At 39.0% G+C, this 20,243-nt stretch overlaps 3 protein-coding genes and 1 long non-coding RNA gene across 4 annotated transcripts; 3 read left to right on the forward strand and 1 right to left on the reverse strand.

Annotated features, from left to right (window-relative positions):
- The first annotated feature begins 179 nt into the window (after window positions 1-179).
- LOC134746361 (uncharacterized) lies at window positions 180-3,792 on the forward strand. The gene is made up of 2 exons (XR_010128230.1): window positions 180-278; window positions 2,920-3,792. It is a non-coding gene; the product is annotated as an uncharacterized LOC134746361 (long non-coding RNA).
- Window positions 3,793-4,867: 1,075 nt separating this feature from the next.
- Window positions 4,868-9,955, forward strand: LOC134746362 (SET domain-containing protein SmydA-8-like). Its single transcript, XM_063680731.1, has 8 exons — window positions 4,868-4,990; window positions 5,568-5,758; window positions 6,221-6,444; window positions 7,150-7,440; window positions 7,777-8,014; window positions 8,547-8,777; window positions 8,981-9,069; window positions 9,660-9,955. The coding sequence occupies exons 1-8, from the start codon at window positions 4,947-4,949 to the stop codon at window positions 9,885-9,887; spliced, it is 1,536 nt and encodes a 511-aa protein (XP_063536801.1). The 5' UTR covers window positions 4,868-4,946; the 3' UTR covers window positions 9,888-9,955.
- Window positions 9,956-10,603: 648 nt separating this feature from the next.
- On the forward strand, window positions 10,604-18,974 carry LOC134746532 (erlin-2-like). The gene is made up of 6 exons (XM_063680945.1): window positions 10,604-11,062; window positions 11,602-11,682; window positions 16,792-16,900; window positions 17,100-17,251; window positions 17,585-17,737; window positions 18,368-18,974. The coding sequence occupies exons 1-6, from the start codon at window positions 10,955-10,957 to the stop codon at window positions 18,740-18,742; spliced, it is 978 nt and encodes a 325-aa protein (XP_063537015.1). The 5' UTR covers window positions 10,604-10,954; the 3' UTR covers window positions 18,743-18,974.
- A 72-nt stretch (window positions 18,975-19,046) lies between these two features.
- LOC134746534 (elongation factor 1-beta') lies at window positions 19,047-20,243 on the reverse strand. The gene is made up of 3 exons (XM_063680946.1): window positions 20,084-20,243; window positions 19,644-19,884; window positions 19,047-19,453 (listed from the first exon to the last, which is right to left on the reverse strand). Exons 1-3 carry the CDS (start codon window positions 20,161-20,163, stop codon window positions 19,109-19,111), a joined length of 666 nt encoding a protein of 221 aa, XP_063537016.1. The 5' UTR covers window positions 20,164-20,243; the 3' UTR covers window positions 19,047-19,108.

Below are 20,243 nucleotides of genomic sequence, written 5' to 3' on the forward strand. Positions count from 1 at the left end.
TGCCTGCAGGACATCATCAACGCGGCGCACCACTCCGCGCCTATGCTGGACGAGGTACGATCCGTCAGTCATCACCGACCCGTCCGGACACGTCATCGACGAGTTCAGCCGCTGCCTGCAGGACATCATCAACGCGGCGCACCACTCCGCGGCCATGCTGGACGAGGTACGATCCGTCAGTCATCACCGACCCGTCCGGACACGTCATCGACGAGTTCAGCCGCTGCCTGCAGGACATCATCAACGCGGCGCACCACTCCGCGCCCATGCTGGACGAGGTACGATCCGGCAGAACACCATACATAACGAACATCGTTATTAATAGCTAACATTTTAAGTCACAATCCAGTTTTTCAATCCAACAATAAAATACTTGCAATAAAATATCATTTTTACATCACTCTAAAAATTGCAATGGCGTTTATGAGCACCAAGAAGTATTCCCGTGGAATCATGCCAGCTCATCGAACACTCTGCAGTAGCGTGACCGTAACATTTGTTGAACATAAATTCTGTTCTATGTAGTTCTGTCAGAATTGTCCTCGTTAATTTGTGTCTTTGGATGTCATCTTTAGACTGCACTTTTTAAAAAGTGCACTGTACACTGTGATCTTAAAAATGTAAGTGGCGCTTTCACTGGAATAAGTTAAAAAATTATGAACAAAATATATTTATTTTAACGCGACTAAATAAGGGTTGTACAGTCGCCATCAGATATATCGGAGCGGCCAAGGTGGTCACAATATTTGAACACGCACTCTAACGCCTCGACAATAGTCTGTATATCTGATGGCGACTGTACCTACTTAGTCAGGTCATAAGTTCTGTCACAAAGGTTTTGACTGATAAAATCTTGGAGGATATAGCCAACGGAGACGCCACGTCTGTAATTTGCTGTACAAAAATGTCTGCCAATTTTTGCGGAGGGGAACGTTAAATGTATACGTAACGTCAAAATAGACATGTCAGATAAGCCCATACATTGTGTATGAGCATTGGCCGACTATTTTCGACAGAGGGGAACGCCTGTCAATGGCTACTCCGTTTGGTTATATCCTCTAAGGATAAAATGGAATACAAATCTTTTAATTAAAAAAAGTTTGATGATTTGAAAGCTGTGTCACGCCGCGTCGCGCGGCCGTCACCATATCTGGCGTCGCATACAAATACATATGTCTAAATCTAAAGCAAGTAAATATTACATAGAATTATGCAAAACTAACACAGCAAATTACGTAAAATTATATTGTAAGTAATCCAGCATTAAATAAGCTTTCAACCCATATATATAATTAATAAAGTAACCGTACCTATAACCTTTTAATCAGTAAAAATCTTTGTGACAGAACTTAAGGGGCCCACTAATTCAGTCCGCCGGACGATATCGGCCTGGCAGTTGTTCGGAACTATCAAATTTTTGTTCTAACTGACAGACCGGTATCGTCCGGCGGACTGATAGTCAGTGGGCCCCTTTACCTGACTAAGTACATAAGCATATAAGTTTCACGAACATGTAGATTAAACACGACTTCGATAAAATAATACTAAGTTCATTCATTTCTCTATTTGTTTCTCTCTAGTATGTATTTTAAAAGAATTACAAACATACTCTATGTTTATATCCTTAAGGTCCCTTTTAGTTTGTTTCGCTTGTAACCGGCACAGTTTAGTAATTGCGTCGCAATCAAAATGCCGTATAGTTAAATTAAGCGTAGAGTTATAGTGGTACTTACTCCGTGCGTAATTAAACGTCAAGACACTTTTAGCATTTAGATAGTCCAAACTGAACGGCGTGTAGTAATGTCTCACTCTGTGATTTAATCCATTGCTGGGCCCGTTTTTAGGGTTCCGTACCTCAAAAGGAAAAAACGAAACCCTTATAGGATCACTTTCTTGTCCGTCCGTCCGTCCGTCTGTCTGTCAAGACCCTTTATCTCGGGAAAGCTTGGAGGTATATACTCAGGTCTATAGCACCTTGAAGCTGTAAAGAATTAAACTTCAAGTTAACGTCAAAAAAAGATACGGCCGTTTATGCCGCAAAAAACTTATAGGTATTTCGACACTCTCAAGGGAATCAAAATTTATAGGGTACTTCCCGTTGACCTAGTTGTCCCGTTGAACTATGAAATTTGGCAAGTAATATCGTCTTACAAGTACGGGAAAATATCTAAAAACTACAAATATGTAAAAAAAAGTTAAATTTGTACGGAGCCCTCTGTGGGCGAGTCCGACTCGCACTTGTCCGGTTTTTTTTATACAACGTCGGTGCCTAACAAGCATATGAAAAACCTGGTGGCAACCAGTTACCGTAGCTTATGGATATCTGCAGCGCCATAGGTGGCATATGCGCGTTACCATCATACAGCGTGCTTCAGACTTCGTAGTTCACACTGAATGAACGCTTGCCGACGGCGAAAGTTCCGTACCCAAAGGGGACCATATTACTAAGACTCCTCTGTCCGTCTGTCTGTCTGTTACCAGGCTGTATCTCATAAACCGTGATAGCTAGACAGCTGAAATTTTCACAGATGATGTAATTCTGTTTTCTGTTGCCGCTATAACAACAAATAATAAAAATTAAATTTGTACGGAACCCTCGGTGGGCGAGTCCGACTCGCACTTGTCTGTTTTCTATTATTTAGGGTTCCGTACCCAAAGGGAAAAACGGGACCCTATTACTAAGACTCCTCTGTCCGTCTATCACCAGGCGAACAGCTACACAGTTGAAATTTTCACAGATGATGTATTTCTGTTGCCGCTATAACAACAAATACTAAAAAGTAAGGAATTCTCGGTGGGCGAGTCCGACTCACACTTAACCGTTTTTTTAACTTGGAATACAAGCTCAAGTCTCGTTTTAACTCCTTAAGCACCGGCAAATTAATATAATACGTATTTGAAATAGCAATTTTGTTTCAGAGTCGAGCGTGATATTCGAGGCTGGCGAGGCGTAGTCGGAGCTAGCGGCCATTTTAAAACGTGATACTGTTTGTTATTAGGATAAGTGTGAGTGGAGTGGACGCGAGTCAAACTGTAAGGATCGTGGTGTGAGTGCATTAAACATAACTATACTAGTTTAGGCTACTAATTTAGGCGAGCTAGGCCCAGGCCGTTGGCCACTAGTTGCAGTTCTAAACTAGCAGAATTGAATTGAAAATACCGGTTACAAAAACCAATAGTTTGGACGTACTGGGGTTAGTACCCTTTTCTTTGCCGTGGGCACATTTGTCCCGACTAATCATTACTGAATAAAATGAACATGACTATGGTCTTGTCGAAAAACCCTTTCCTGTAGGGGTGTAATGTACCTAAATGCAACGTATTGTACTTTGCTTAACTTTTTAACTGATAACCAACAAAGCGTTTAAACGCGGCTGTTGTGAGATTGTGATCAGCCAATAAACGAATCAATCATGAATAAAGTACGACTGGATTAAATCGCATAATTTTGAATCAAAATATCTACACAAGTTTAAAACTTCTGCCGATTGCTTAGCGATTGGGTTTTATTATTGATTGTCACTTGAAGACTGCTATGGAATTTTGTAGTATAGATGCAATGGAATTACTTGTAACTTTGTAAATATTAGTAGAATAAAGCTATAGGCAAATATCAGATTTTTATTTTGCATTTTAATGACTATAAACCTCATCTTGGATATTATGGAATTTAAATGAATGTTTTGTATAGGCCTTTTGTAAATACCTACTAGCGATAAGAACTATTTTGTACCTTTAGACTAAGGTAATAAATGTTTATAGATATAATATAATAAATGCAATGTTTATATACCTCGTCTTTTTACTGATACAGCCGACATGCACACCCGCCCACCAAGCCAAGCGAGAGAAAAATGTGAGTATTTGGTCTCGTGCGAGACTGCATTTCATGTCGCATGGTCAGAGTTAGACCCGCTGTTCGATTGCCAAAGCTGGCACCATCAGCTATGACATGATTGTAAAGATACGAATAAAATGAAAATGTAAAAATATCGTATAACTAGCGGCCAGCTAGCGGCAGTTTACCTGCATGCAATTTGGGTGCATTCAACCTTCTAAAAATAAGTTTACGACCTCATTACAGAACAAATAATGCTGTGACGTTCATTTATTTATCCCAGAGCTAAAATGACAAATTCACCCAAACTTTACTTCACCTTCGACACTTAGAAATTTTTAGCGTTCTCCAAGATGTTTGTACCACGGATTTAGATTTTAATGTTTGTACTTGGTGTAAACTTTTTGTTATTCATTTACAAAACTACTACTAGTACATACTATTTATACGAGTACACCTCCGCCACGCGACTTAGTGTAAGCCTGACCTACGATTACGCCCAATTATTAAACCTTTCACCGCCGAAGATACGCACGGTTACAATTTAAAATGAACATTAAGACATTGCAATTACGGCGTGTTTAAAAAATCACTAGTCCGGCTAAATCAAACCAGTATAAGCGAATGCTCAAACTGCTCTTCCCTAAGGCGATGTCTTCTGTATTTAAGTAAACATGACAATTACACGAATACATCATCTGCATTTCGTCAGGTGACAACCAAAACTAACTACTTACCACCACAAGTTCATAGCCATAGTGAACAATTATGGTACTAAAATAATGTTGATTTTTGTTTAATTATTTTTAGTAATTAGTGAGTTTTGGTTATGACCTGACGATTTAGTCATATAAAGAAGCGTTTGCACTTGTTGAATTTCTAGTCTAACTTGACCCACCGATTCTTAAAAACTGCGTAGTTGGAGGTTCAGCTTATACTGGTAAGTTGTCAACCCAGTTTGGCGTTGGGATGAACATCACAGGTATGGGATATTGTCATGCCGCTATATTTAGCCCCGTTAGGGTTTCCTATAAATACGGCGTGTGTTAGTTTCGGGCCGCAGTTCCGTGTGCTGCGCCGTTGTTTATCGCTTATTGCGACTGCCAGCATGAGTCCGCGGTTCGAAGTGCGCCAATGTGAGAAACTTGGCAGGTGGGTCACTTGTTCCACACTTAGTTTAAGTTACGGAATCTATATACAATTTAATGTTCGGGCTTTGCAACCGGGACCTAAGCTGAATATGTATTTAAATTAATCCGTTTAATTAAAAATAACAGAAATTAATATTATCAAATTGATATTACTCAGATACCTTGTTGTTGTTACTTTTTAGGAATTACAAGATGGTAGAAACTACAAAAATACCTAATTTTACGCATATGTTCGCTGGTTGCGGACGTTGCGGTGCACTTATTCCAGAAGGTTCGCGAAGTCAAATGTTTTGGAATTAAACATATACAAATGGGTCAACCTCTTTCTTCGTTCTCGATGTGTATATGTGGGTAATTAGGTATTACATATATTTTTACGTTTTGCAATGGGTAAAGGTGCAGTTATGTATACGACTTTAACATCATGAGTTTTACAAACTGCATTTTCAACGCAGTTCTTACTTAAGTCGTCGTACACGGGGGATAAAGTTGTGCGTTATTAATATCAGACTTCGAATCAATCTCTACAGTCTAGAGACTAGAGTATTCCAGAGTTCTTTGTAACTGCATAAGCGTAGGTACGCGGTGGCAGCGATAGACCTACGCGCCGGCGACACAGTGCTCTCCGAGGAGCCGTTCCTCCTGGCGCCGCACAGCGACTCGCCGCTCGTCTGCTTCGCCTGCCATCTGCCGCTGGTCAGCCGCTTCGTCCCGTGCAAGGGTTGCGGCGTCGCGCCGGTCTGCCCCGAGTGTCCTGAACATCTCGCTAGTGAGTTTATTACGCTCTTAATGTACTGGGTATTTAGTGATAACATCGTTGCTTCGCCTGCCACCTGCCGCTGGTAAGCCGCTTCGTCCCGTGCAAGGGCTGCGACGTCGCGCCGGTCTGCCCTGAGTGCCCTGAACATCTCACTAGTTAGTTTTACACTTTTGTCTACAACTGTTTCCCCATAGTCAACTTTTACTAAACTATGATTTGATGGAGCTTCGAAGCGGTGGACTGTGAAAAAACTCTCTCTCATCAACATCGCTTATTGGGAAAGATAAGTACATTATTATAAGTACATCTTTTGAATAGATGTGGATTTGAGGTGCGAATATGTCTGAATATTATTTTCAAATATGTACTGGATATTATTTATGGGGTAGTAGAGAAAATTATTTAGTCCTCGGGCTTCTGTAACGCGTTCAGTGTAGATATCTCTAAATTCAACCAACTTTTCGTTTTCAGAATTTCACAACAAGCCCGAATGCGATTTGTTTAAATCGCAGCGCGAGTCCCGCGGCCTCAACGCAATGAGCGTCGTCCCTTACGTTGGAGCCCTGGCGGTAATAAGGGCTCTACTGCAGCGGCGGAACAACCCTCAGGCTTGGGAGGAATTTGCGAGACTTGAGACACATATCGACCTGCGTCGGGGGACCGACGTTTATAACTACAATCAGCATACTGTCAAGGTCAGATATGAACAGATTGCAGTTGGTCCTGTTCTACGGATTTTAAGTTATTTAAAAAGAACGTAAATACGTGCCGTAAATATCTCAAGTTTCATTACATAGGTGTTACCAAATTTTACGCTAGATGTCGCTCTTCCTCGTAGTCCTGAATCGCCATACCCAGATTTTTCTTGAAATAATGAATGACCCAAGTAATGACCCCATCAATCCACACACTTATTGGGTCGTTCTAATCTCAAATGATATGAACTGCGGTCAACCTCAACTCCGTCAAACTTTTCACACATTTAAATGTGACGGAATTTAGACGCAGGGAGAAATTTGGAGAATGAGCCTTTTAATGATTTAGTTAACTAATCGCCGCCTAAAAAAAGATGTCGATCGCTTAACGCGTTAATTTATTCTCGTTTCATGTATGGAAATGAAACGAGAATAAACGAATAGAATATAATAGAATTCATTTATTCATGGTAAACTACATTTCATACAAACGTATTACAAAGAAAAAGTATATTTAAAACAAAAAAGTATATACCTAGTTTACCACGAAATGGTCCCGTTTCAGCATAATGCTAATCTTGAAGTCAGCGCTGGTCTTCCGGCGAGACCATTTGTGGGCCACAAACGCAACCGTAGATACAACAATAACGAATAGGGATATGGATCCATAAATAACTACACTGTAACTTTTGAATATCCTTACAGTTCATCGAATCCCTCGGCCTGGTGGCAGCCGACGACGACCCCGAGCTCACGCAGCAAGTCTGCGCCGCCATCGACATCAACAGCTTCGACGTGCGCGGCCCGCCCGCGCCCGCGCAGCCGCTCGGCTGCGACCCACTGCGGGGAGTCTATCTCAAGACAGCTCTGTTGGCGCATGATTGCGTGGGGAATACGCATATGTCTATAAATTATAATAATTTGTTGGTGTGCCATGCGAGCGTCGATATCAAGAAGGGGGAGCCGATATTTTACAACTACACAGATCCTATGAAGGTGAGCCGCTGCTGGAAACATTTTGTTGTTATTTAGCTCTTACACGTCTAATGACAATTTGTTATGCTAACCACTGTGAAAGGTCTGAGTTAGAAATTGTCAACACTATACACGCTAGTGACACTTACCTATTATAGTTACCGTAAGAATGCTACATTGCACTTCTTAAGAGAACCGAGGTTCCAAGTCACTCAGGAGAGACATCATCACTATTTCTTAGTACTCTATTCATTTTGTACTCAGCAGAGTCCTCTGGTCGGGCAGCACAGATCGGGAATCTCGCCCGATTTAATTTGAAAAAAGTTTCCTTGTAATAATCGTGTCTTTGTCATCCAGGGCACAGCCTTGCGCCAAGAGCACTTACTAAACGGGAAATACTTCAAATGCTCCTGCGCGCGCTGCGGCGACGCCACCGAGCTCGGCACCTTCATGAGCTCAGCTATATGTCCCGAGTGTCGCGGATACGTGTCCAGTTCAGGGGACACTTGGAGTTGTAACGGGTGTGACAAGAAATATGAATCTTCGGCTATGGCGCACAAGGTTCAATGTTGCTCAGACAAACTAGATGTTATTAGTGAGTATCCTTAAATCACTTTCTAAACGGGGAATACATCAAAAGCGATGCCACCGAGCTCGGCACCTTCATGAGCTCAGCTATGGGTTTGTCCCAAATGTCGCGGCTACGTGTCCAGTTCGGGAGACACTTGGAGTGTAACGGGTGTGACAAGAAATTTGAAACTTCGGTCATGGCAAATAAGGTTGAATGTTGCTCGAATAAACTAGATGTTATTAGTATATAAGTATCCTTAAAATATCAGAAACTAGAAGAAGTACAGTTGTCAAACCAAACCTTCATACATTCCGATAAGGTTTACAATGGCAATATAATATGATTCAGAAAAATAGTCGATCGTAGATCGAAATTATTGGACAACCCATTATATCCGAGGCAATTTACCAGATTCCGAGCCGCTTGGTGAGGGATACGAGTAAGATGAGGATGAAATGTTTATTTATTTAATTAAACTTTCTGAACTATCGACATAGGTGCCGCCGGTGTTACTATGTAAATAATAGCTTCATAAATTTGATGTTTTATTTTACAGACAAAAAGGACGAGAAAGACTTAGAAGAATATATTAAAAACGTTTCCCTAGTCCTGGCCCCAAACCACTACCTCCTCCTGGACGCGAAGCAGAGGCTAGCCGGGGTGCTCCGTGACGTCATCACGCGCGAACCGAGACCTACCAAACGGTTACTAAGGAGGCAGTTACAGTTGTGCAAGGAGATATTAGCTGTCCTGGAAGTTCTTAGTCCGGGGATCTGCAGGGCCAAAGGTTAGTTCTATGAAAGTATTGGGCTCATGGTATTGTCGCCCGTTTTACCCATTTGAAGCTTCGTGGGATTATCATGATGTCAACTACATGTTACTATACAAAGTTACACAAATGTTGAGGTTTTTCAGTATTTCTTTCTACACTACTTTTACACCTAAATGTGTCTTATATGTAAATACTAATGTTATTTTAATACTTTTCAGCTATCGCCCTATACGAGATTCACTCCGCGATGGTGCAACTGGCGAAAAAGGAGTTCGACTCTCGTGAAATAACAGGATCCGCATATTTGGTACCTAACTAATCAAAATCTTATTAACAACTTTGGGAACAAATCAAATTATTTATATGAAATATTTTGATTTGTTTTTTTTTTAAGTAGTCACTACTATACAGGGTGGCTAAGAAATAAGTGCATTCCCGTTGCCAGGGAGGTTTTGGGGTTATACTGAGCAACTTTTACTATGGGACCAACCACGAAATTTGGTTGTTTCATACATTTTGCCTGGTCCATTTTCTATGGGAGGGTAAAAATTTTTTTCGCGAATACGTGGTTGGTTCCATAGTAAAAGTTGCTTAGTATAATCCCAAAACCTACCTGGCAACGGGAATGCACCTTTTTTTTAGCCAGCCTGTATATAAATTATAAACTATTATAATAGATGTAATATATTACAGTTTATAAAAACTTATTAATTGACTTAAATACTTGGCTGTAGAATAGTATTTATTAATTTTTTTAACTGCTCATCTCCCATCCCGTCTCGATACCACATCGGCAGAAAGTTAGATAGGTACCTAGGTACCTCTGCCAAGGTTATAAGTCTGAAAGAAGTAGGTTTCTAGAAAGCACTCAGAATTTAACTGTGTTTTAATTTTCAGGATGAACTAGTCAGCGCGGAAAAACACCTAAAGAGATCACTACAAATGCTATTCATAGAGCCAGGCAACTCGCCGGAGGGTGAGCTGTGTGCGAAGGCGTTAGAAGAATACAGGGCTCTGAAGACTACCATGGGCACCGTATTGGACGGCATCCATGCTGATGGCAAGACTTACGTCGCTGCGGCGCAGAACGGACAAGCAATACAGACATGTCCGACTGTTCAGTGAAGTAAAGAATGTTCTGTAGAAGTTTCTGTTTCCATCAACGCCCTAACGATGTAACCGGAAAAGAGTCATTCGGTTGTACAAGGGTTGCTACGGCGCACATAGCCAAATAACTTACGCATGTTAATAACTTGCGCAGGTTATACAATTCGTGTAAATAATGGTATAGAAGTGTTCTTGCTCCACCTACCATCCACCGAGTGCAAGAACTATTAGTCAAACTTATTCCAGAATTTTTGAAGAAACTATACATTTCCTGTAGTTAATATTATACTTTAGTAGTATCATTATATTCATTATAGTGCAAATTTATACAAATACATTTATACTTTTTTAAGACCTTTTCAAAATATTGTTTTATTTGTTATCCTCGTGTTGCTAAAAAGACATTGAAAGATCTATCATCAACATCGTATATCGTATAGATATTATAGATCGTCAGAACCAAGTCAGAATTCGAAAAGGATTCGGTGCACTGTGATTCAAAATATATTGAAGAATTCATGAAAACCCCAAATATTAGCTTCTATGTATCTTTGAGCAAGTTGCTCGCTCAATCAGAATTCAGCTCTTACAAGAATGGAAAATGAAATTTAGGGGAATTACCTAAAAGAATTTAATGCAAAAGGGGGTAAAGTAAACCTACTTTATGTAAACTTACTTTAAGTATAACTAAACGCAATCTTAGTTTCCTTTCCTTTATCTGTGTCTTCTCAAATGAAGGAAGTGAAGGAACTGTCAAATTTTCGCCTGCTTTTCCCGGCGTATAAAAATAAAATAATTGGCGTCCTCAGTAATATGATTTAATCAGTACCCTTTGTAACCTGCGAGTCTCATAAAATAAAAAACTCAATTTAGTTCCGCCGAATATATACACATTCGAACGTGCGCTAGCTATTTAGTTAATTAATTACCTATTGTAATTAAGCGCTCGGGTTTTCCTCGTCAGTCGCTCCATATAATGTTATATTATCCGCCAATAATATAATTAAGCATCAGAATAGTAGGTCGTGAGAAGCTTTGACACTGAGCTTTGACACTATAGTAGTGGAGTAGATTTTGGTGAGAGGATGGCTGATCAGACGTCGGTGTTGGCGCTCGTGATCCTGGCGGTCGGAGTCACTGTGCATTTCTCGCTGCACAAGGTCGAGGAGGGCCACGTTGGAGTCTACTACCGGGTAAGTACCTATACCATTTTGCTGAAGCTGAAACCTAAAGGCGGGATTCGACCAGTGTGCGGCACAAGCAAATTCAATACAAAAATGCTTGTGCCGCCCACTTGTGGAATTCCGCCTTTACAATGTTAATCAGTTTAAGCTAGCGGTCAGTAAGAACTGTACTTTCAAATTATTTTAATAGATTTATTAATCTAATAACAGTTTGTTTAACTCAGTCAGCTGATATTGACCTTGTATTGTAAAATAAGAAAACCGGGTATTACTTAATTCTTTCTTTTGGTAGTCCGTTATTGCTTCTATCTGACAAAGAGCAACCAGCCACCTGTATTTCTAGCGAGGAGCGATTGACTCGCAGAAATGATACAAAAAAAATGTTATTAGTAATTTATCTATTCTATCTCATAACAGTAATCAGACAAGAGTCTGATGGTGGCAGGCCCTAAATTAATATCACTCAAATAAAATATAATACTAACCTTCATGATATTTTTTAATTTATTGTAAGTTCCTAAATTAGGACAAAACAATGTATTTTCCAGGGGGGCGCTCTGTTGCCAGTGACGAGTCAGCCGGGGTTCCACATGATGATCCCCCTTCTCACATCATACAAAGCCATACAGGTAACTGTATTCATTTATTTATGTAGTTGTGTAAATAATATGTAGACAGAGGTAAACAATAAAATGTTGATCATGTTATCTTATCATTGCAACTTGTGTACTTAAATAATATTGTCAATTAGTTTAATTGAAGACAAACAACATATGAATTCATAAACAAAATTTGAATTTAGTTGCACTTAAAATAAATTCCAACATGTAATGAGTTACAAAACTATAATTCTAATTATTTATTATTATTCAAATTAGTTACACAGCATTACAGTATTACTACCAAGGCACTGCGAACTACAAAACAAATAAAAATACAAAGATACAATACCCTACGAGAAAACGGAATATAACTACTTGATAATTCAAAGGCAGCTGTTTAGGGTTCCGTACCAAAAGTGTAAAAACGGGACCCTATTACTAAGAATCCACTGTCTGTCACCAGGCTGTATGTCATAAACCGTGGTAGCTAGACAGTTGAAATTTTCACAGATGATGTATTTATGTTGCCGCTATAACAACAAACACTAAAAACAGAATAAAATAATTATTTAAGTGGGGCTCCCATACAACAAATGTGATTTTTTTTGCCGTTTTTCGTAATGGTACGGAAACCTTCGTGCGCGAGTCCGACTCGCACTTGGCCGGTTTTTTTAAGCCTGTCATTCAACAAAGTTCATGAACTAGATACATCTATTTGTTGGTTTGAAGCTCATACCAACCAGTTTAAATTTTATTTCTTTCAAAGGTGACTCAACTACGCTTTATATTAAGAGCCAACAGGAGCCGAGACCAAACTCAATTTTGAGATTTGAAAGAGAATATCGTCGTCGCGCTGACGGGGGCGGTACCGCGTACCGAGGGACTATCCCAGTGTGTGTGGTGCACGCACACCGACGCGCACGTTATTTGCGCTCCTCGCCGGCCTCACGCCGCTCGCGTTTTTAGTAACTAAATTCAATATCCTTCTACAACCTGCAATCTAATTAACATTTCGAGTTACAGAATAGTAAAAAAACATAACATAACATGGACATACAAGAAAACATTGTTGTATAAAAACATACAAGATAACGGCTGTTAAATTAATCCAATTAAATATTTTTAAATAGGATAAACAAAAATATTAAATTATAGTCGTGAGTATTTTAAAAGTAAAACTCCCTTATACCTTGATTTTAAACAAAGTATTTTACTTATAACTTACTTGGTTCGTATGAATTAGTGACATACCTAATTAAAAAAGAAAGCTATAACTCCCGCGGGAACAATATAGGCCTTTTCCCTTCAGTACACCTGCATGAAATAAGATCTTTTCGAGCAAGCGTCTTGAATAACAAATTTGCCGCTCTCCGGCTCCGTTGAATAGAAAAAAAGAAAGCCTCAGGTTAGATAAAATTATCATAATAAAGAAACATGTGACATGTGATATTTCTTACTTTGATGTAATTATACAGTTTTATTGATGGTCCGTTTTTTTATTTATGTGTCAGATTTTGATAAAAATAGGTATAAATTGAAGAGCTCCTAATTCTGATCGGAATAAATATGAAACCCAATAAATAAATAAATAATAATAAATATTAAATCAATATTATAGGACATTCTTACACAGATTGACTAAGTCCCACGGTAAGCCCAAGGAGGCTTGTGTTATGGGTACTCAGACAACGATATACATAATATATAAATACTTAAATACAAATAGAAAACACCCATGACTCAGGAACAAATATCTGTGCTCATCATATCATATCATCGAACCCAGGACCATCGGCTTCACAGGCAGGGTCACTACCTCCTAGGCCAGACGACCGGTCGTCGCCCAATATTTTGGGACAATAGTCTAGTCTACAAAAGGTTCAAGGTGGTGAAAAAATAGTGTAAGCTGTTCGCATAAAAAAACCGCAAATCGATGTACAGGTTAGCCGTTTGGTACACGTATATACTAGTCAAAACAAAAAATTTGACCCGCAGTTCCTAAAAAAAAATCCCTTAGGAGGGGAGTGCTGAAACCTTTTTTTGTATAAAAAAAAACTTTTTTTTAAACCTATCGTATACTTCTCATCTATCATACGAAAGGGCTTTTTGAAGCGATTCTGAAAATATACCACATCATTGCATTTTAGCCATTTTTAGGGTTCCGTAGCCAAATGGCAAAAAACGGAACCCTTATGGATTCGTCATGTCTGTCTGTCTGTCGTCCGTCCGTATGTCACAGCCACTTCTTTCCGAAACTATAAGAACTGTTGAAACTTGGTAAGTAGATGTATTCTGTGAACCGCATTAAGATTTTCACTCAAAAATAGGAAAAAAAAAAATTTTAGGGGTTCCCCATACTTAGAACTGAAACCCAAAAAATTTTTTTTTTCATCAAACCCATACGTGTGTGGTATCTATGGATAGGTCTTCAAAAATGATATTGAGGTTTCTCATATATTTTTTTTCTAAACTGAATAGTTTGCGCGAGACCGAGAGACACTTCCAAAGTGGTAAAATGTGTAACCCCCCCCTCTAACTTCTAAAATAAGAGAATGATAAAACTGAAAAAATATATGATGTACATTACCTTGCCAACTTTTACCGAGAACTGGTTTGAACGAGATCTAGTTAGTAGTTTTTTTTTAATACGTTATAAATCGTAAACCGCTATTTACCTTTCACTCACGTTTCACATAAAAATACATTGTTTAAATTGTGTAATGTACGGAACCCTCGGCGCCCGATTCCGATTCGCACTTGGCCGGTTTTTTCTTAAATTGAAAGAAAAAGAATTTTCAAAACATACCAAGTTTGGGCTCCTCCAGATACGATATGGCTGATTTTTTTTGTACAAATGATACGTGATATCCTCATATGTAACCCCAAAAAAGCAATAAAAAATTTATTTAGTGTTTTTTTTCAATACAAAATGACACAGTTCTACTTAACCCTTTAACTTGACCCCAAACTTGGTGTGTTTTGAAAATTCTATTTGTTTTAATTTACAAAAAAATGGCTAAAATGTAATAATGTGGTATAATTTTAGAATCGCCTCAAAAAGCCCTTTCGTATGATACCACACACGATAGGTTTTTGGAAAAAAATATTTTTTTTTTTCATACAAAAAAAAAGTTTCAGCATACCCCTCCTAAGGGATTTTTTTTAGAAACTGCGGGTCAAAAATTTTGTTTTGACCTCTTAGTATGCGTGTGCCAAACGGCTAACCTGTACATCGATTTGCGGTTTTTCTTTGAAATTGGGCTTGTACGGCTGCCACTAATAGAGATACTAACTCCTAAAAATACGTATGATACCTCATTGGATTCAGAATGATGTCTAGAAAAATGTATTCGAAGCGTTTATTCCCACATAAAAAAAGTTCAAAGCTATTAACAAAAAACGGCCAAGTGCGAGTCGGTTCCGTACCATTACGCAAAAAACGGCAAAAAATCCCGTTTGTTGTTTGGGAGCCCCACTTAAAAAAATATTTTATTCTGTTTTTAGTATTTGTTGTTATAGCGGCAACAGAAATACATCATCCGTAAATAAATATTGCAACTTTTTAGCTATCACGGTTCACGAGATACAGCCTGGTGACAGACGGACAGGCAGATTGACAGACAGACAGACAGATATTATTTTAAAGGTATTAAATATTCTTTTAAAAATTAGGAAATAATATGGTGTATTTAAAACATATCATGGAATATACTACGGTTATAAATTGATATTATGTAAAGTAATTTTTTCAACAAGTTAGGCAATTATTAAGTAACCACATTTTTTTCGAACTTTCGTCTTTGTTGTAAATTAAAAAAAAAAGAAAATAATTGGCGTAAAAAGTATTTCGCCTCGTGGCTTTCATGAGATCACGTCACAAAAGTTTTAATAAAATTAATACTTTGTTTAAAATAAATTTTTGAATAATAGTGAAAATTGTAAAATATAAAGCAATATAATAATACGTACTTAGAACTGATACTTTTCTAAATAAAGAATGAATAAACTAAATTGTGTAATTAATTTTTAGTGCAAATCACCACAATTTGCTTCTAAAGAGCAAATCTGTGACCAAAAATTATATATAGTTTTAATTTTTCGTTCGTATATATTCAGATTTGTGTATGAAAATGTGAAACTATTATTTCTAAAATAAATTATTCGTCCCTAATTTACACAAAATTTATACCAAATTTGATCTCATATCAAGAGATAGGTAGAAATAGAGGCAAACTGGACCGCAGAAGCCGACTTTTCCCCTCCCTTTTTGGGGGGTAGTCAGGACTTAATCTCGTAGCTAGTGCGTCAGCTCAGCTTTGTATGAACCAAGGAATAATAAATAGTGTTAAACGATATCCCCTGAGGCCAAAGTGCATACTCAGTTTACTTACTTCGCCTACTAAGAGGCAAATCGCGACTTTGTTATGGTTTATCGATAACTTATCACATCACTAGATTATCGACTTTCAATGTCGACTATTGCCCATCACTTTTCTGTCCGTGTACGTATTTAGAAACTTGACCCCGCCCCTAAAATTAGTGCGATAAGGACAACTGCAGCTTAGGCGAAAAATCCTGCGTAAAAATCTCAAAAATCGAGGTTTCGTACTCGACTGTTTCCTCCTCCAAAACTTAAGCAATCGTAACCAAATTTGGAAATCTAAATGATTATGAAATTGTCTGTGTCGGACTGTTTTGATTTTTTGGCTAATTGATACCAGTTTTGAATACCACGCCTCTCATTGCGGCATAGTCAGTGAGGCCATTTTTGGCCATGTTTGAAGGGCTCTAGCGCCTTAAAAAACAAAAATATCAAAAAAAGCAAAACACACCGACACAGATATTGACAATATTAATCTGTGTTGAAAAAATCATTCCTCTAGCTTCAAAAACCAGGGAGGAAACAGTCGAGTACGTTTGTATGGAGAAATGACCACTCCTGTTGGCTCTTAAGAGTTTGTCATTTTCTTTTCATTGGTAAAACTATTGAGCATCCCTATTCTTTTTTTAATTTTTGTTGCAGGATACAAAAATACTTATATTTAGTACATTTTAGCACTATCCACCAGACAACCATTAGTGTAAGTGCTCATTGTAAATTCCTAAGTTTAAAAGCAGAGAAAATGTTTGTTTCAGACTACGCTGCAGACTGATGAGGTGAAAAATGTACCCTGTGGAACCAGTGGGGGTGTGATGATCTACTTCGAAAGGATTGAGGTTGTCAACATGCTAGAACCAAACACAGGTATAGGAACGTATTCTCATAAGTATTTATGGAATGAAAATGTTTATTGGCAATTTATTATCCATTTTTGTTCTCATGCACATTGTCATTGCTGACTGTACCTTCATATGTCCAATAATACTTCCTCGCTCATCAAAACAAAACCTTTTTAATGAGACCAAACTGGATGGGTTGAATGAATTTTGTTTTATTGTCACAGTTCTGGACGTAGTGCGCAACTTCACCGCCGACTACGACAAAACGCTCATCTTCAACAAGGTGCACCACGAACTGAACCAGTTCTGCAGCGCACACAGCCTGCACGAGGTCTACATCGACCTTTTTGACCAGATCGACGAGAACCTCAGGACGGTGAGTACATCAAATAGGGCATCATCAGCATCATGATTTTGATTATAAAAAAAATTCCTGTGGGATTTGGACATTTTGAAATATTGGAAGCGGTAAACCTAAGTAGGTAATGTTGCTCGATCATAGAAGATTATAAGAATCTCTCTTTATCTTTAGCCCTTTTCTAACCTTTGGGTGTAGGCCTCCTTCATTTTGCGCCATTCGTCACGGTTCTGTGCGACGTGGAGCCAATTCTTCCGCGCAGTCCTCTTGATGTCGTCGTCCCAACGCATCTGGGGTCTACTTTAAGGACGAAAGAAACTATTTGGGCTTAAACTGTGCTTTTTTATGCAGGCTCTCCAAAAAGACCTGAACGAAATGGCCCCAGGGCTACGCGTGCAGGCAGTGCGCGTCACCAAACCAAAGATCCCTGAGGCCATCCGCAAGAACTACGAGCTCATGGAGGCCGAGAAGTCGAAGCTCCTCATTGCAGCCCAACATCAGAAGGTATTATTGTCATTGGTTTACAAGATTTGAACCAGCACGTTATACGTCACGAGAGGGCAAGCCGCCGGTGGCCATGTCGCAGTTGTTAGTTCAATGAGCATACACTGCCACTAGTTCACCATCATTTGTTACGGAGTGTGCACGAATGCTAAGAGGCAGAGAATATTCCGTTTTTATCCCAAATGCCGAGTTGTGCAATTAGGAACTTACCTGCAAACATCGTAGTGACTTGATTCATTTCCACTCCAATGGAAAAAAACAACACGAAGAAAAAAAACATTTTTTTTAAAACAATGAGGTTATCAGGTTAACCTAATATTCTGACTATCATTCATATAAACTGTCGCTTCATTCACTTCAACAATATTCCACATATTGCATTACATTGCTGCTGAACAAGTTACATTATTGCAAAGCCAAGTGTTTACGCCGCAATGAATAGGGTACAAAACGATGACAAATTGTCTAAAAAAAAGCGCGAGAAGTGTTATTTGCATTATTGTCACTAATTGGCCTGCGCGCGACTTAACAGAGATAGATTGAAACTTCAAACGTACACACATCAAATTAAGCAAGTAAACATTTTATAACACTTCTAAACCAATATTCTTCTTCTTTCTCTTGTTATAGGTTGTAGAAAAAGAAGCAGAGACGGCGCGGCGCAAGGCGGTGATCGAGGCTGAGAAAGAGGCACAGGTAGCCAAGATCCAGTATGAACAGAAAATCATGGAAAAGGAATCTCTACAGAAGATAGAACTCATTGAGGACAGCATCCACAAAGCCAAGCAGCAGACCAAAGCGGAGGCCGAATTCTACAATCTCAAGAAACAGGCGGAGGCCAATAAACAATTACTGACCAAAGAGTACTTGGAATTGAAGAGATATGAAGCACTTGCTATTAACAATAAAATATACTTTGGCAATGATATTCCCAGCATGTTCTTACAGGCTAATGTTGGTGACAATGTTCCAATTCCAACCCCACAAAGTGTTCAAGTGCAATGAGTAATAGTCACTCTGTCAAAACAACTAGTCAGACAGTAAGTCATACAGGGAGCAAATGTTTTGACAAGGAATTAAAAAGGTCCTAAGGAATTTCCAGCACCACATGTTTTCGGAGATCATGTGATAATTTTGTATCATTAGGAATACTTTTACATAGGCCCATTTCTGTGTTTTATAGGAATAAGATGTAGATGTGTAACAGGCTTTACATATTGTTTTTTGACTGACTAATTACATGGTTCCAACTTAAGTACATAGCTTTTGTATGTAGTTACTTAACATCTGTTTAAAATAAAACTATAAATGTTAGAAAAATGTGATTTTAATTCAAAACATAACTTAGAAATAATTTACTGGCTTAGACATTTAGATCTTGTTGAAGGCAGCAATGTCAACGGACTGGACGAAATCTTCAAATTCTTGGATTTTCTCAGTGAGAAGGTCAACGGAGACTTTGTCATCTTCAATGACACACATGATCTGTAGCTTGTGGATACCATAGCCAACTGGGACAAGTTTGGAGGCACCCCACAGGAGACCGTCCATCTCTATAGTGCGGACTTGCTTCTCTAATTCCTTCATGTCCGTCTCGTCATCCCAGGGTTTGACATCAAGGAGGATAGATGACTTGGCGATGAGGGCTGGTTTCTTGGATTTCTTCTCTGAATACGCCTTAAGACGCTCTTCCCTGATGCGGGCAGCTTCCGCATCCTAAAACAAACATTATAATAGTAAAATATTATTTTGAATATATTTATAAACATAAATACTAAATACAATAAAACATAAAAATGATAATTTATATTTTTTTGCATCAAAATTCAAAATGGATTCATAGAAGACTCACTTTCTCTTAAAGTAATTATCTATCTATAGTATCCAATTGGATAAATTTAGTTACCTCCTCCTCATCACCAGATCCGAACAGATCGACGTCATCATCATCATCCTCGACCTTGGCGGGCGCGGCGGTGGGCTTGCCGCCGGCGGTCAGCGGGCTGGCGGCGGCCGCCCAGGCCTTGCGCTCGGCGGGTGTGTACGACGCGATGTGGTTGTACCAGCGCAGCGCGTGCGGCACGCTGCCGGCCGGCGCCTTGCCGACCTGCTCGAACACCTGAACATCAGCTTGAGAAGGCACCCACCTATGGAATGTGAACACTCAATCAATACTTGGCGACAATATTCTTTTGGAAGCATTTTTTCGGCAGTTGTACAATGTGATACGTGGATGGTACATAACAGCTGATCATTTGATAGTAATATGGAAATAATCAAGGGGCAGGAGTTGACGTGGTAGACTTTTATAGGTTAGGAAGATAGCTTAATATTGTAAACACATACCCGGATACGTAACTCCTCTCAGCTAAATATTTGTTCAGGTCATTGAGACCCTGGGCGGTTTTAACGTCTCCGAAAGCCATTTTTTATAGATTAGGCTGATTTGTTCGAGCTACCACAACCACACGGCCCGGCAAAGAGAAAGAAAGAGAAACATTTTTAG

The sequence above is a fragment of the Cydia strobilella genome, chromosome 13, assembly GCF_947568885.1.
Source record: "Cydia strobilella chromosome 13, ilCydStro3.1, whole genome shotgun sequence".
Lineage (NCBI taxonomy): Eukaryota > Metazoa > Arthropoda > Insecta > Lepidoptera > Tortricidae > Cydia > Cydia strobilella.